The 14,213-nt window shown below is 36.4% G+C and overlaps 1 protein-coding gene across 9 annotated transcripts in view; it reads right to left on the bottom strand.

Moving 5' to 3' along the window:
* The window catches only part of ATRNL1 (attractin like 1), a 432,362-nt gene that overhangs the window by 322,263 nt on the left and 95,886 nt on the right, over window positions 1–14,213 (bottom strand). For all 9 annotated transcript variants that reach the window (XM_040071146.2, XM_040071147.2, XM_040071148.2 and 6 more), the window contains exons 15-17: window positions 13,281–13,462; window positions 4,425–4,638; window positions 3,550–3,738 (exon numbers count right to left, since the gene is read on the bottom strand). In XM_040071146.2, the coding sequence (XP_039927080.1) occupies window positions 3,550–3,738; window positions 4,425–4,638; window positions 13,281–13,462 (585 nt within the window). The remainder of the gene's footprint in view (window positions 1–3,549; window positions 3,739–4,424; window positions 4,639–13,280; window positions 13,463–14,213) is intronic.

Raw genomic sequence — 14,213 nt, 5'->3', positions numbered from 1 at the left:
CAGAGTTATTTTGAAGGACACTCAAACAGCTCCTACGTGAGGGTAAGCTCTCAATTTGCCTCATCTGCAGCCAGAACACTGCATCCAAATAATGTTCACAGTTACCTGGCCTCCTCTGGTCCACAAAAGGAATACTAAGCAGAATGATTTAATTGCTAACTAAATTAACCAAGAGCAGACTAAAGCTAGCTCCTCTGACTTCAGCAACTCTTGAAATTGTTTAAAAGTAATGAAAGCTGTAAAAAGAAAAAACACTGCACAGTCTAAAGATACCTGCAGATATGAGGAAAACAGGCAGTGAAGAGTCTGAGTGAATCTCAAAAGGATTTTAACACCACAGAAAGTTGAAGCAAGAGCTCTTCAATAGGCTTGAAAGAATCCAAACAGGAGGAAGTGTTTCAAGTTTCCCAAATGTGGAGAATAGCAGGGATAGGAAAAGGCCAAACTGTTGTTGCAAATTGTCAAACGTGAAAAATCAGTTTTAACCATCGGAGCTGAAGCTGAATGATACAAATTTGGGCTTCTGAATACGTTAGAAGATCAGCAGAAAAATAAAGACCATCATTCTGTACAGGCTGGTTTGCCCTTTCAGAAATGCACTCTAAACCATCCAAACAAATCTCAGGCTGCTATTTATACTCATGCTGCTATTTATAAAGCCCTGAAGTATCAGCTGCACGATCTTTAGAGAGGCTAAAACAGAACCAAAAGTGAAAATCCTCAGCTGTTATCTGTAGTGGCATTCAGCTTAAAAACTGAAGAGAGCTGAGAAGCAATTGTTGATAGAAGAAGGGGATATTCAAGAAGCAATTTTGTTTTCTTTGAAATTCTAGAGGTGGTCCAAGATTGTTCAACTGTCAGCTATTCAATCAAAAGTCATAATGGATGGAATATGTAGGCAAGAGTGGAAATGCAAGTTTTTGGCAAGTAGATATTAAAATGACAATATGTCACCAATAAAACAGCATTCCTGATTTTTAATTCCAAGTTGTGAAAATAAATGTGAAGTTCTCATCTGGAGGATTTTTATGTGTTGTAAATCATACATACCTGTCTGATTTTTTTTTTTTTCCCATTCAGAGCAAAACATCCAAAAGCTCAGAAATTAGTCATTCTAAATAAAAACTAAAATTTTAAAAACAAGGAGGAGTTTTTGAAGGTATAGTTCTAGTCTGTTCTTCAAGTAGAAACACTATCCCTTGATAAGGGAATTCACTTAATAATTCATTACTTCAGCAGCAATAATGATGTATTTACCTAATAAAATTTTCAAGTCATTTAGACTAAAATAATATCTGAACCATGCTTCATTTGGACATGCTTTTTCTTGTTTAAATGCAAAATATCTGATGCTATAAAACTGGAAAAACCGCTTACAACCACAGAATCTTGGTTTTGTTTTCTAATTTGTTGAATAGAAAGTACATTTTCATACCAAATTGCCTTTACATAATGTTGAACTGGCATATAGCAAATCCCCTTTGCCTTATTTAATATAAACTTTTACAGACCTGACAAAAACGACAATCAAATTAAAAACAATTTCTTACGTTCCCCAAACAAATTGAATCAGCGCAATGTGCAAACACTACACAAAGAGAAAAACTGAATTGAAAGTTCAGGCTGACATAATATCTACTAGTTCAAAAACATAAGCATCATTTATGTGGTATTCTGTCAATTTTATCTCCAGATTTTCAATTTATTTATGTTCTGCCACAACTCACTATCAATATTTTATAAGTTACAAAATGGATTCCTATACAGGAGAGGAAAAAAAAAAAAAGTTCTGTGAATGGTTATGAGGGAGAAACCTTTATGTAACTACAGAATTATTATTCCAAGCACATTGACAAGAGATTAAATGCTCTTATTACCTGTTACACTGAACCTGGGCAGTAGAACCTGGAATAATATCTAAAATTTACTAATTTAGCCAAAAGGTTTACCAGAACAGCTCAACATGGTCCTGGTTCATTACATTCTATGATTATTAAGGATGAAGTAGGAACATCAATCAGAGGAATATGGGCTCTTGGCCAGTTTAGAAGGAAAAGCTTTCCTATGCTTTATTTCCCTTTAACTCAGATATGTAGTGGCCTGCTACATACAGCTTTTTTTCTCTCCTAAGATTAGAACAAATCAATGGTTCCTTTTACAGACACATCAAGAACTTGTTTTACTTAGTATTTTCCTGCGGCTCAGGTGAAAGCAAGTAAGTGCCTTTTGCGTTCTTCGGGGTCTTTTTAATTTGTATCCCTTCAAATGGAATCATGATCTAATTATGATCCTGAAAGCAAGTTGCTCGTTGTTGTCAAGATCATTAATCCTGCCACAAGATAGCCACAAATAAAAGATTCCACAGACTTTGATATCAAAAGACCCCTATGGAGAGAGAAGGGAAATCAGAAGTAACAGGAAAAACTCTCTCAGAGTAGAGCAATAAGGAGAGCCCAAAGCTACGCTTCAGAAATCCTGAAAAATTTTCAGAACCAATCTTCTGAACAATGGTGACTGAGGAGTTCTAAACAAACCTCAACTAGGGCACCATGCAGCTCACTCCAGCATCTACATCAATTATGGCACCAATAAACCCTGGAACTGCATGGGGCTGACTCCGGTCGCTCCCAGCTTGGGAAGGAGCAGCTGTGCCTGATACACTGAAAGGTACTTGGAGGAGACTGCTCATTCTCCTGAAGAGACATTGCATCAAGCTCTGACAAAACGTGCTTCCAAAGGGAGCATCCAGGGAGTAACTTTTCCCCTTGGCAAAATAAGAAATCAGTTGCCTCTTGTCCCCAAAGGATGAAATGGGCAACCTTGAACATTGATGCAGCCTGACTCAGTCTGGTCACACAGTTTTCTGTACCTCCTCTACCTACCTGACAGCCTAACAGAATTCCTTCTACTTCCATAGAGAGGATGAACAATCTGCAAGAGTTAATTATTAGGCATCAAAGGTTAATAATCCCCATCTGCAAGGGAGAAGAATCCAGGGAAGACCAAGATCATCTGTTTTGCATTTGTGTTACAATATTCTCAAGACTACTACTATCATTATTAAAGCTTTGTCCTTATCTTTGCGGGAAAATGGCATAGCCTGAATCTGAAAAAAATTAATCAGATCATTTAAACCTTTAAAAATTCAGCACAGTTCCTTTTCTTAACAACTTGATACCGTGTAAGTCTAAGTTTTATATATTGGTTATCTAATTTCAACAGTATCTTGTTCCAGCTCATGGCAATTATTTGTCACACTAACGCTGGTCACACAAACAATCATGGTCATCTTTCTTTATCTGAAAGGAATAAACATTTTCACAGTTCCAAAAGACTAAATACATTTCATCATCAAAGAATTCCCAGCATTTTATCTGTATCTAAGAAACGCATACTCAGCACTGACTTCTCACATCAGTAGCTATATAAGGTCATTCACTTGAAAATCTTTTTATCTTCAGTGAAAGAGCTGAATCCCTTCAGCTCTTCTGAGTGAAAAACAAACCTAACAATACATTTAGTGAGAAGAGCATTCACTAAGATACTCACGGGAGCAGGTGGCAGTTTGCCACTCCAGACACTGCCCATATGGGAAGGAGATGATGTAGGCATTGGAGTCCACACATCGTTTGGTGCTGCTGCACCACATACATTCCATGCCGTTGCTCGTGCAGTTGGAACAGGTTGTCCTCAGGGAGCACGGCTTTTTGCAGGGCCTGGCATTCTGGTTGGGACTGACTGGAAAAGGATCACAAATATTTCTTCATTTTGAACACACATTCAATCTCCTTTTTCTTTCACCATTTGTTCCATTAGAAAAATCCTTGCTGAAGAAGTAGCTTCCTTAATTAGCTATAAATATTTTGATGCAAATTTATGTTTCTGTATATAAATATAATCGTATTTTACAAAATTTATATACAAAGGTGAACATGACTCATACAACAGCTCACAGAGTCCATTTTAGTGTATGTTAACTTGAACAGTCAAGTGACAGTTTGTCACAGTAAACTTTATACACAAACAAACATAAAAGACAGAATTTTGGATTTGTCATTCTTTTACGATTTTAAGATATTCACTACTGTTCAGCAAGATTCAGAAGAACATATCAGCATTGCTGAATATCTCCACATGTGGTTACAGTTACTGTTACCATTGACCAACACTGATTTAGAGTCAAACTGTAAAATTTCTGGTGTAATGCAAAATAAGCCATGTGAACTAATTCTCAAATATTCGCTGTTTTAGGAACATTAATAGATTACAGGTATTTCCAAAAAAACTAAATATATATATATATATATATATATATTTGTAATTACTTAATCCAAATTGTCCCCCAATCCCTCTTAGGTAAACAAAACCCCAAAGAGCTTGTCATCCAGCACAGCATCAGTTCCGGGGAGTAAGGGGCTCCTTACCAACAGGTTTTTCACACACAAGGCCGTCTGCCATGGCAGTGCAGGGATTTGCCTTCAGCCCTGCCACCTCTGCTCTCTCCAGGTAGGCACAGAAGCCCGAGTCGTTGGGCTCTCCAGGGAGCCACTGCAGGGTGGTGTTTGTGAAAGGGGACATGTCATCCCAGCCCCAGTAGGAGATGTTGATCTTGCGCAAACCCACCCAGGGTGAAATTTTCTATGGATGAAAATGAAACAATTGGGAGAGAATCACTGAAAATGCTTTTTGTCTTGATGAGATGTTTAAAAAAAAAAAAAAAAAAGCTCAGCAGCAACAACTTCTCATTTTCAGAATTCGCCACGTTCTTATCGCATTTTATCGTCTCATCAATCATTGTCCACAGAGTTTTTATCTTAATTGTTCGATCTTGTTGAACATTCCCAGAAACCTCAACAAAAACTCCCCTCCCTACATGCTTCCCTTCTACTAGAAATCTGTGTTCTGTTCAAAAACAATTCTCATTTCTGTTATTGGATACAGGACATAATGAAATAGTTTGCTTTTTTTCCCAGTGGCAACTGTACGATTATTAATTGCTAGGCCACTGTGGATAAAGAAACACACATAAGTTAACAGCAATTTAGAGAAATCAAAGTTCAGGAAAAAGTAGGATAAATATTCCATCCTCTAAAGTCCATTGTGCTAACACTGATCAACTTTAGGCAATTCAGAGACAGAGATAAAAGTGACAATTTACACTTCCAATGCTTGTTAAACACACATTGAATATACTTTCACTATTGATTTCTAAGTTATAAAACATGGTCTACAAAAAACCTAAAAGAACAATTTTTTAAAACACATTTTGGATGTATCAGTAAAACTACATCACAATTTTTACTGATTTTTATCACTTCACCTTCACACACTTAACAAGCAAAAAAGCAGATTTTAAGGAAAAAAGGCATTTGCTTGTTTCAAGATAAATCTACACGCATTACTTGCCACCACTGGTGTAAAAATCTCAAGACACCCAAACCAAACACATTTCTTCATGTAACCTCTGTACAGGCAGTTTTCATTAAGCCCAGTTTAAACACACAGAAGAGAGATACAGAGAGACAGCGGGGCTGTGACAGGTACATGACAGCAGGTGGATGCCAGAATACCAAACCCAGCTGCCGGCCCAGGCAGAGGATACACACTGTCAGCTCCAAAGCAGAGGTATTGATCTGATCGTGAATCAGGGTCACAATTGATTTAATTTACAAGCTAAGTAAAGGTAATTTACAAGGTAAGTAAAACACTATAACACACCTAAAGGGAACCTGCCACAGTTAAAGATCTATGTATTCCACAAGTGAACCAAGAGTTACTGCCATTCTCTATCACTGATCCCACTCAGGTTTAACACATGGCTGAAAAGAAAATCAGTACTCTTAATTCTACACACAATCAGAGCATTCCTTTTTTATTCTCCTGCCTTCTTAGAGCAAATTGAAATATGAAGGATTATGAATTTTGTTTCAAAAATACCAGTGGCAAATACCTTTTAAAAGAATCCATAGGTAGATAGATAATCAGTATTCCTGACCTCCCTGAAATGTACTCCCTATGCTCTCTTCTGCTTCTGTACTCTCAGTTAAGATCATGATCAAACAAAAACTGCTTTACCTACTAACACTTAGGGACACCAGAACATTCTTAAACAAACCGGAAAATGACTAAGAAATGTTCCATTCCATAAGTAGTGATGTGTTCTGAGAGACTCAAGAACATTCAGTAAAATTATCATTGCCCACTTTGTGTCTTCTGTATTAACTTCCTAACTCCACTGCTACCCCAGGTGTCTGTGAGGACTCATGTTCTGGGGACCAGAAAGAACATGATGCAAGCAGTAGAAGTGGAACTTGGGCATCTGGAAAATGGTAGATAATACATCTGTTGTCTTATTTGTTGTTTAGTTGCCTGGATTCCTGTTTTTGTACATGGTCCACACGGACCAGAAAACCTTAGATTCCTACACATCTATCTACACAGCTCCCTGTAGATGCTGACTGTGCACACCAAGCACTTATAAAATAATGTCAAGGGCTTAGGCAAGATAAATAGCTGACAAACACACACATAAACCAACCCTACATGACTACTTTAGGATTGAGGGATTCCAGCCAAGAGAATCTTTAACATATTACTGACCATTTCAATTGCACTGCCAAATAATTTGGCCTCAGCATCAGTATATAAAAAGCAAGGGTCCTATTCCAGCTCTGGTGAAAAAGGATGTGAGCCAACAACACAAACTGACAGTGTAGCAATGATATTTGGAAATAAATTCTTCCATTTGAGAAGGAGACTGTCTTGGAACCACTTTAATGACAAAGTCCCAGGGAGAGTCATGAAAGCCAAATCAGCCAAAGGAGATAAAAGCAGCATCCCTGAAATGAAAGACTTCCAGCAAAAGCAACACATATCCCAGCCATAATCATTCTCAATAGCTGTACTATCTGGACAGCTTATAGTCATCATGTCAGGCATCTCAAATTCCATATGTACCATCTCTGGCTCTTTGCTAGGGTAAAGCATCAAAATACACCCAAATGCTGATGAGCACATTATCAAATAGACACCATCAAAGCTGCGACCTTGCAGGCCCACTCAGGCTTCTCTGGTATGCTGTTAGGATGCCAAGCACAGATTATCCAAGTAAGGCCTCCCAAATGCTCCAATGATGTGCTTAAGATGCATATTCAATTATGTGGCATCAATTCCATCCTGTGGTGAGCCACAGGTGAAGACTGCTGGCAATAGCAGAGTGTGTGTGTGTGGATATCATCAAAGCTTATCACCAAAAATGACTGCTGCTGCACTGCACAGAAGCCAACAGGAAATTCAAATCACAACAAGCACATTCAGGAAGCGCCACATGAGACACCTGCAGCCAACAGGGCTCTGTCGCTATCAAACTAATTCCTTAAAAAAGGCAAAAATCTAGTATAAATTGTCTCTCAAACTGATGAAAGGTTTAGTCAGAATAGCTGGGAATCTCAAAGTACTTGAAGCAACCAAGTGACTTCAAATGTGTCGACTGAAAATGCCAATCCAGTTTCTTCTGCAGGCTTAAGAAATAATGAGAGTTGAACATCCTTCACTTGAACTCTATGCTTGTTTCATTTAATGCAAAATGAATGTAGAAAACTGATTCCTTCACTTTGAATATCTTGCCAAAGATGCTTCTGAAGAGGATCAGACAGGAATGAAAGGGGACTGCCAGTTCTCTGGAACCAGAACTTGCTGATTCAAGATTCCAGCCCCCAGGTCTCTTGAAAAATGTTTTTTACCAAACCAGATGAGTGAAAAATACAGTGCCAATCAACTCATTGATCAGGTGATCATTCCTCAACATGTAAGTGGAAAGAATGTTACCCCTCAGAGAGTTCTGAAGACTTTTCTTTCTTTCTATATGCATATCTATAAAAACTCCCTTGATATATCATATACAATTCATTTTAAACCAACATCAACATCAACAACAACTCAACAAGCTCACACAAAAGCATTCTAGGTAAGCTTAAAAATCAGTTAAAAAACAAAACAGAAAAACCCCAAAGCAATGCAATACACACCAGGTGCTCAAATCCATCTCGGGAAAATTTGTAATGACCTTACTAATGTTGCAATGGATAACATAATCAAATATATATTGAGAAATATTGTATAGCTTTATCCCACTACAGTATTTAAAATTTGGGATCACCTCTAGAATATGTTTGCCCTCCCATCCATACCATTCTAGGCAATTTTTTAGAATCCACAGCCCATCTTAGAAAATTTATATTTGTGCTTGAAATACACCTAATCACAGTTTACCTGTTTTCATAGAACCATCTTTTAGAACACCGAAAAGAAGCGTCCAAAAAAACTTGTTAAATGAGAGATAAACCTTTCAGTTAGAAAATATTTCAGAATTACTAAATTCTGAGAAAAATTGCTGGGCAAGCTTTTATTTTCACCTGACAGAGAAACAAAACTGCAATCATAGAATGCATACCAAGAGAACATAATTCTGTAATCTCATCTACAGTCCTATTAAGCTGAACATAAGGCCAACTTTTAGCTATAACAGGAATCTATAAAACACTGATCATTAATAACTTCAAAAATATGCTCTCTTCTTATTCTAAACCAGACCATTTTAATTTGTTTTTTACATAGTAATTATGGAACTATGTTAGAAAGGAAAATTGTGTAACCTTAACTGGAAAACTGATAGTTCATGTTAAATCCACTGTTTACTCAGAGAATTTAAATCAGATTAAGTTGCTTTAAGATTTAAAGTGAAAAGGATCATTTCCACTCATGACACACTTTTTCAGGTACTGCTGCTGAATCAGCACTAAACTAATGAGGGCTGAATAATTTGCAGATGAGTGAAGTGAGCAAGACCTACCTTTACTGAATAGCCAATTACCACTGAGGCTCAAAAATCTCCCCTGTTACTTAATTATGCAAATTGCTGAGGAAGTATATATCTCTTTCAAAAATTCATCTTCACTGTTATTTAAATTCCTTTTATTTTGGATGTCAGATTGTCCTGAAAGTGTGTAATACACTAATGTCTCATTTTCTATTGCGTGCAGCACAACACCATATAAACAAAATTCAACAAACTTCTCAGGAATTGTTTGAACTCCTTGTTTTGTTGCTCTAGGACGAAACATTCAATTAAACCTTGAAAATACTGCAACCTCTCAGTGCCCATGTTATCCACAACATTCACAACTTGGAGAAAGGCTTGCAGTGAATTTAACTCTTTTCTGCACCATTCTGAACAAAAATCCTACTTCCTGAAAAAAACACCTGTGTGAAGAGAAACAATGTGTTCTATGCAGACACACTGCTGTATTTTCCATTCCTTAACTGCATCAATTCTGACTATACCAGATACCAGCACATCCCATATTTTGTAAATATTTATCCAGTGACTGACACATTTTAAGCAGCAGGAGCAAGATTTATGAGTTTTAAGTGTCTCTGGATCTATTAGACTCATATGATGCAATCAGTAGTAGGAGTCATGTGTTAGGTCATGAGAACACCTAATTCTCCTACTCTTTTTAAACTTTTCTGTAGTCCAATTGGTTAAAAAAAATGTACAATCTGGCAAACTGAAAAAAAATGGAATTTCCCCAATTTCCATCTACAGAGATGATAGCTAGTATTCCAGTGGGACTTTAGTTTCTTCTTGGAATTTCTTCTTTAGAGGGGACAATTTTAGGGGGAAATTTGCATTCTCAGGCATCCAAAGTGAGTTGAGCTCCCGTAATCCTGAATGTAGACAGCCAAACTAGAGGGGAGCTAATGGACAGTCAATACAACAACTATAAAACGGAGACAAAGTGCTAAAATAATTTATTAGACTTCTAAAACCACAATAGGAATGTGGGACTGGTAGAAACTGTTCTACAGGGAGCAATTCAGAAACCAAGAGTAGATGTCAACTTCACCACAATCACACACATTATAAAACCACAGAAACACAGAGCCCTCAGAGAATACTTTGAGTTAACAAGGAATAACATTGCTATGCAAAGCTCACTAATTAACTGCAACCTACACTCAAGTGTAATTTATAAAAAGATGCTTAGCCTTGTGAGCAGTGAGTCAAAGGAAAAGTTGCAAACAGTTCATATAATGAAAGGCGTTGTGGAAAACTGCTCTCTTCTTTGTTTGTGCTTACTACACCAAAACTAAATCTTCTCAGAATTTATTGCATGCTAACAAGAAAATTATTATTTTTAGTTAAATCCCACAGTTGCAAGAAAACTCCCAAGAGAGCTAATTGCACTTTTAAATGAATATACCACATTTGAATATTAGCAGGAACAGTAAATTAACCTCATATTGCTGTTTAATCTATTTTACAGAGAATTCAAATCTTCCCTTTCATAATATTTTGCTTACTAGGTCAATAAAAGCATGTAAGAAAAAAATATGAAATGTCATTTTTCTTTAGTGTGGGAATTCACAGCCTATTCATTGTGTTTACTTTGGCATTCTCTGACAGAATTTAATTTATTTTTCATGAACAATACAAACTAGACTTTAAACTGCTGGGGATAATTTTAAAGTACTTCTGCAAATCCAACAGTGTTTGCAGTTCATACCACATGAAGTTTTGCCCCTTTCTTTAGTACCAAACTGACTTTCTCCATATCCTTTAAAAGGAGGCAACCTATTGATTTCCAGTTTAGTATTGGGATTAGGAGAAATTATTCATACACAGCGAGGTCTGGATAGGGTATGGAGACAATGGCAGCCCCCTCCCTCTGAATCTTTCCAACTCATCAATGTATTATTCTAAACATGATAAAGAAATTGTCCTAAATTTGTCCCAGAAGAAGGACTTCGTGTATTAGAAAACAATTTACAAAATCACATGATGTTTCTATTAACAATAAAGAATGCTGAAGTCCTTCCAGGCTGTAGATTTACTGATACTATTTGTTCGTAAAATACACAACAGCTACCTAAGTTGCTTTTCTTTTCTCAGCATAAGAATACCGAATAACAAGGAGATAAAGTCAGAATCATATTCTTATTTCCAAATGCTGCTCTGACACATTCATTAATCCTGAAAAGTTTTTTTGTTTTCAGGTGAAACTGAAATATTTTTTTCTTTCCCAGGCTGAAGATTTTAAAGCCTTCAACATTAACCACCCAAGTCAAACTCTACTGCAGATAATAGAGATTAAAACCACAGTGTTCACCTTACAGCAGCTCTGACTCTATTTGTGAACTCCCCACCAGCACCTGTTACAGAAACAAGCCATCTAAAATGAAATCTCACTCTCTAAATCATTATGTTCGCAGTTTGAGAGGGAAAGGCAGGTAAAAGAAGATCAAGAAGTTTCAGAGAGCCTCTGTCATGCCTGATAACACATTTAGGATGTATCGCACTGAGTAAATGTAGCTGGACAGATAGATATGAATGAAAAAAATCTTTTTTTCTTTTCCCTAAGTGCCACTGAAAACACCAGGATAATTCATGGCAGAATTTCATTAGAGGTTCTGACAGCAAAATGATTGTTTAATCCAAGATAGATTTTTTTAAAGTGTATACATTTGTCTACAATTGCTTAAACTGCATTTGAGGTATCTCAAATTTACATCACCACATTGGCTCAGGATGTACTTCATTTAAATAAAGATATGCTCAGCAGGATGTCACCTTGCAGAAGTTCTAAGCTCTGAAATGTAAGAAAAATCTTGCTTCCAAACACTAAAAAAAAGCTATTTCTCATCTACACCTCAAGCCAGTCAGGCAAAATCAGTCATACCAATAGTCTATCACACATTACTAGATTGGAAGGCATCCTGTGCAGTATTTTAATAGGAAAGGAATTATTAAGGGGAAAGGAAAGCAAAAAGGAAAAAAGGTGATAAAATAAATAACCATAGCAATCATGTTGCCAACATAATTTTGTTGTTGTTTTTGTTTCAATTACATTTTTAACATTAACCCATCAAAGAGTGGACAGACAGAATGTGTTTCAAGGCTGCAATTAATACAGTATCAGGATGAACCTTCTGACATGGAATTATTTCACTCCTTCATTAGCAAAACACAGAAAAAAGTGTCCTTCTAGTAAAAAATATTCTCCCTGCCCAGTTCCTTTATTTACATGGGGGAAAAAACCCACAAAATCCTCAAGTACATAACCTGTTTGAATCTGCATTCTGCAGTGGAATACTAAAAAGGATAACAGATTATTTTTGTCCACAATATATGTCTCTAACATCTTACTCTCCGATTCAGTAATAAAGGCAATTCTTAACTGCTTTTTCCTTTGAATGATCTCAATTCATCCTACAACATAACTTTTAAAATCACATACTAGTTTGATATAAGCTTGAATTATTATTTGCAATTATCTTTCATTTTCCTGTAACTGTAAAATCCTAAACTACTCAAATTTGGGATGTTCTACAAAACCACATACACCCAAAAATGTCCCTTGCTAAGAACAACTGTTTTGCTTGTAAAAATCAGAACCATATTCTGTTAAGGAATCTGAGTGTACACTGCTGGGTTTCATATTTCTGAGCATTCTTACATTTCATACCGATACTTTAACCAGTGATGTTTAAACACAGCAGTATGCATTTGAATATTTAACTCCTGAAAAATTGAACCTGACTACCCAGGGACAGGTAATTTCTCTTCCCTTCTCTTATCCCACAGTTAATAAAAATTATATGGATCCCTTTCCTAAGGAATATTCTGGTGCATTTGCCAGAGACATGGAACAGTTTTCAGCTCGCTCTCTCTCTCCCCACTATTATTAGAGAAAGCCAATTAGCTCCAGTTAATTCCAGGGCTGCTGTGCAGGGAATTGCTACATGTTTTACATACTGGTGCAACTTCTCTGTGACCCTTTGATCCCGCAAATCAGTCATGGAGGAAACGGGCTTTTCTGGAGAAGTTACATCTGTACCGGTGCATGGGGTTATGAGTCCCTGTTGCTGGACCCTGCCTTTGCCTGTGTTGAATCTCTCCTTTGGATTAACTCCATCACAGCTGAAACCAGGACACAAAATGAGTTTTCCAGCTTTTCTCTTGTGCAAATGCTCTCTTCCCAGTAAATAGGAACTTTTAGCATTTAAATCTGGTAAGGGGAAACTTGGGAGCTGCTGTGTGATTTGTTTTAAAGGTGAGATTTCCTTAATACCCTACATATGACTTATACAAGGCTTTAGCACTGTTTAGCACATTTCTTTGAAGATATAAACTCTCCTCTCTTTGGACAAAACCCTAGAAGAGACTTCTCAAAGCAAATTTGTTTCACATAAGCATCAGTTACAGTTCCTCAAGTTACCTGAAGTGTATACTTCTGTATTTCATCCAGAACAAATTCCACCTCTTTGGAGGTTGTTAATGAGGCAAGATTTCCACTCAAATTGTAGCAATACAGTTTGGCATTGTCGTAGCTTTCCCGACTGGAATTTATGTGGAGGCAGGCATCTCCAATGTGATTCCATCTTTCTCCACACAGGTGAGCTGGTACAAAAAGCATATGATTAAAGCTGATTTGAAAAAAAACTTAAAAAACCCAAGGGAATCTGAATTTTATCTTCCTGAGATCATAAATCAAAATGCATCCCACACTCAATTTTCCTTTTCACATCACATAAATTCTGAAATACCAAGTACCATCATACAGACCGGTGAATTGTTATGGAAAGAAACGTCTAAGAATTTAAAAAATAATTTTATGATATATGCTAAGTTTCAGCATAATACTTTTATGCCACTATTTCTTCCTTGTATTCAGAATTGAGCACAACTAAATATTAAGATTAGATTATGTACATAAATAATAGTTTTAACTCCTTTTACTTAAATGTTATGTAAATTTCAAGATCTAGTAACAACTGTCCTAGAATTAAGAAATCACAACTTTGCGCTACCCTTGTTTTATCATATCTTTGCACATATATTTGCCTAAATACTAATGCAATCCAAATGATAGAAATTTCAGGTAACATCGCAGAAAATATTTCTCTTCAACATTTTACAGCATTACTCAGACTCAGATAGCTATTTAAAGATAGGTAAGAGCAACTGTTATAGTCAATCTACAAAGATTACATAAATACAGTTTTTTGAACTACAGAGAATAAATTAAGTTATTTAATGAATCATCTCTATAAAAAAAGTCTTCATTAACTTCATCTGGACATAAAGATCAAATGGAAAGGTTTTGACATTTAACTGCATATATGTAGTTATGAATATAAATTACAAAAGA

The sequence above is a fragment of the Hirundo rustica genome, chromosome 8, assembly GCF_015227805.2.
Source record: "Hirundo rustica isolate bHirRus1 chromosome 8, bHirRus1.pri.v3, whole genome shotgun sequence".
Classification (NCBI taxonomy): Eukaryota; Metazoa; Chordata; class Aves; order Passeriformes; family Hirundinidae; genus Hirundo; species Hirundo rustica.
The sequence above is the reverse complement of the archived record's forward strand: the minus strand, read 5'-3'. Positions and strand labels throughout refer to the sequence as shown.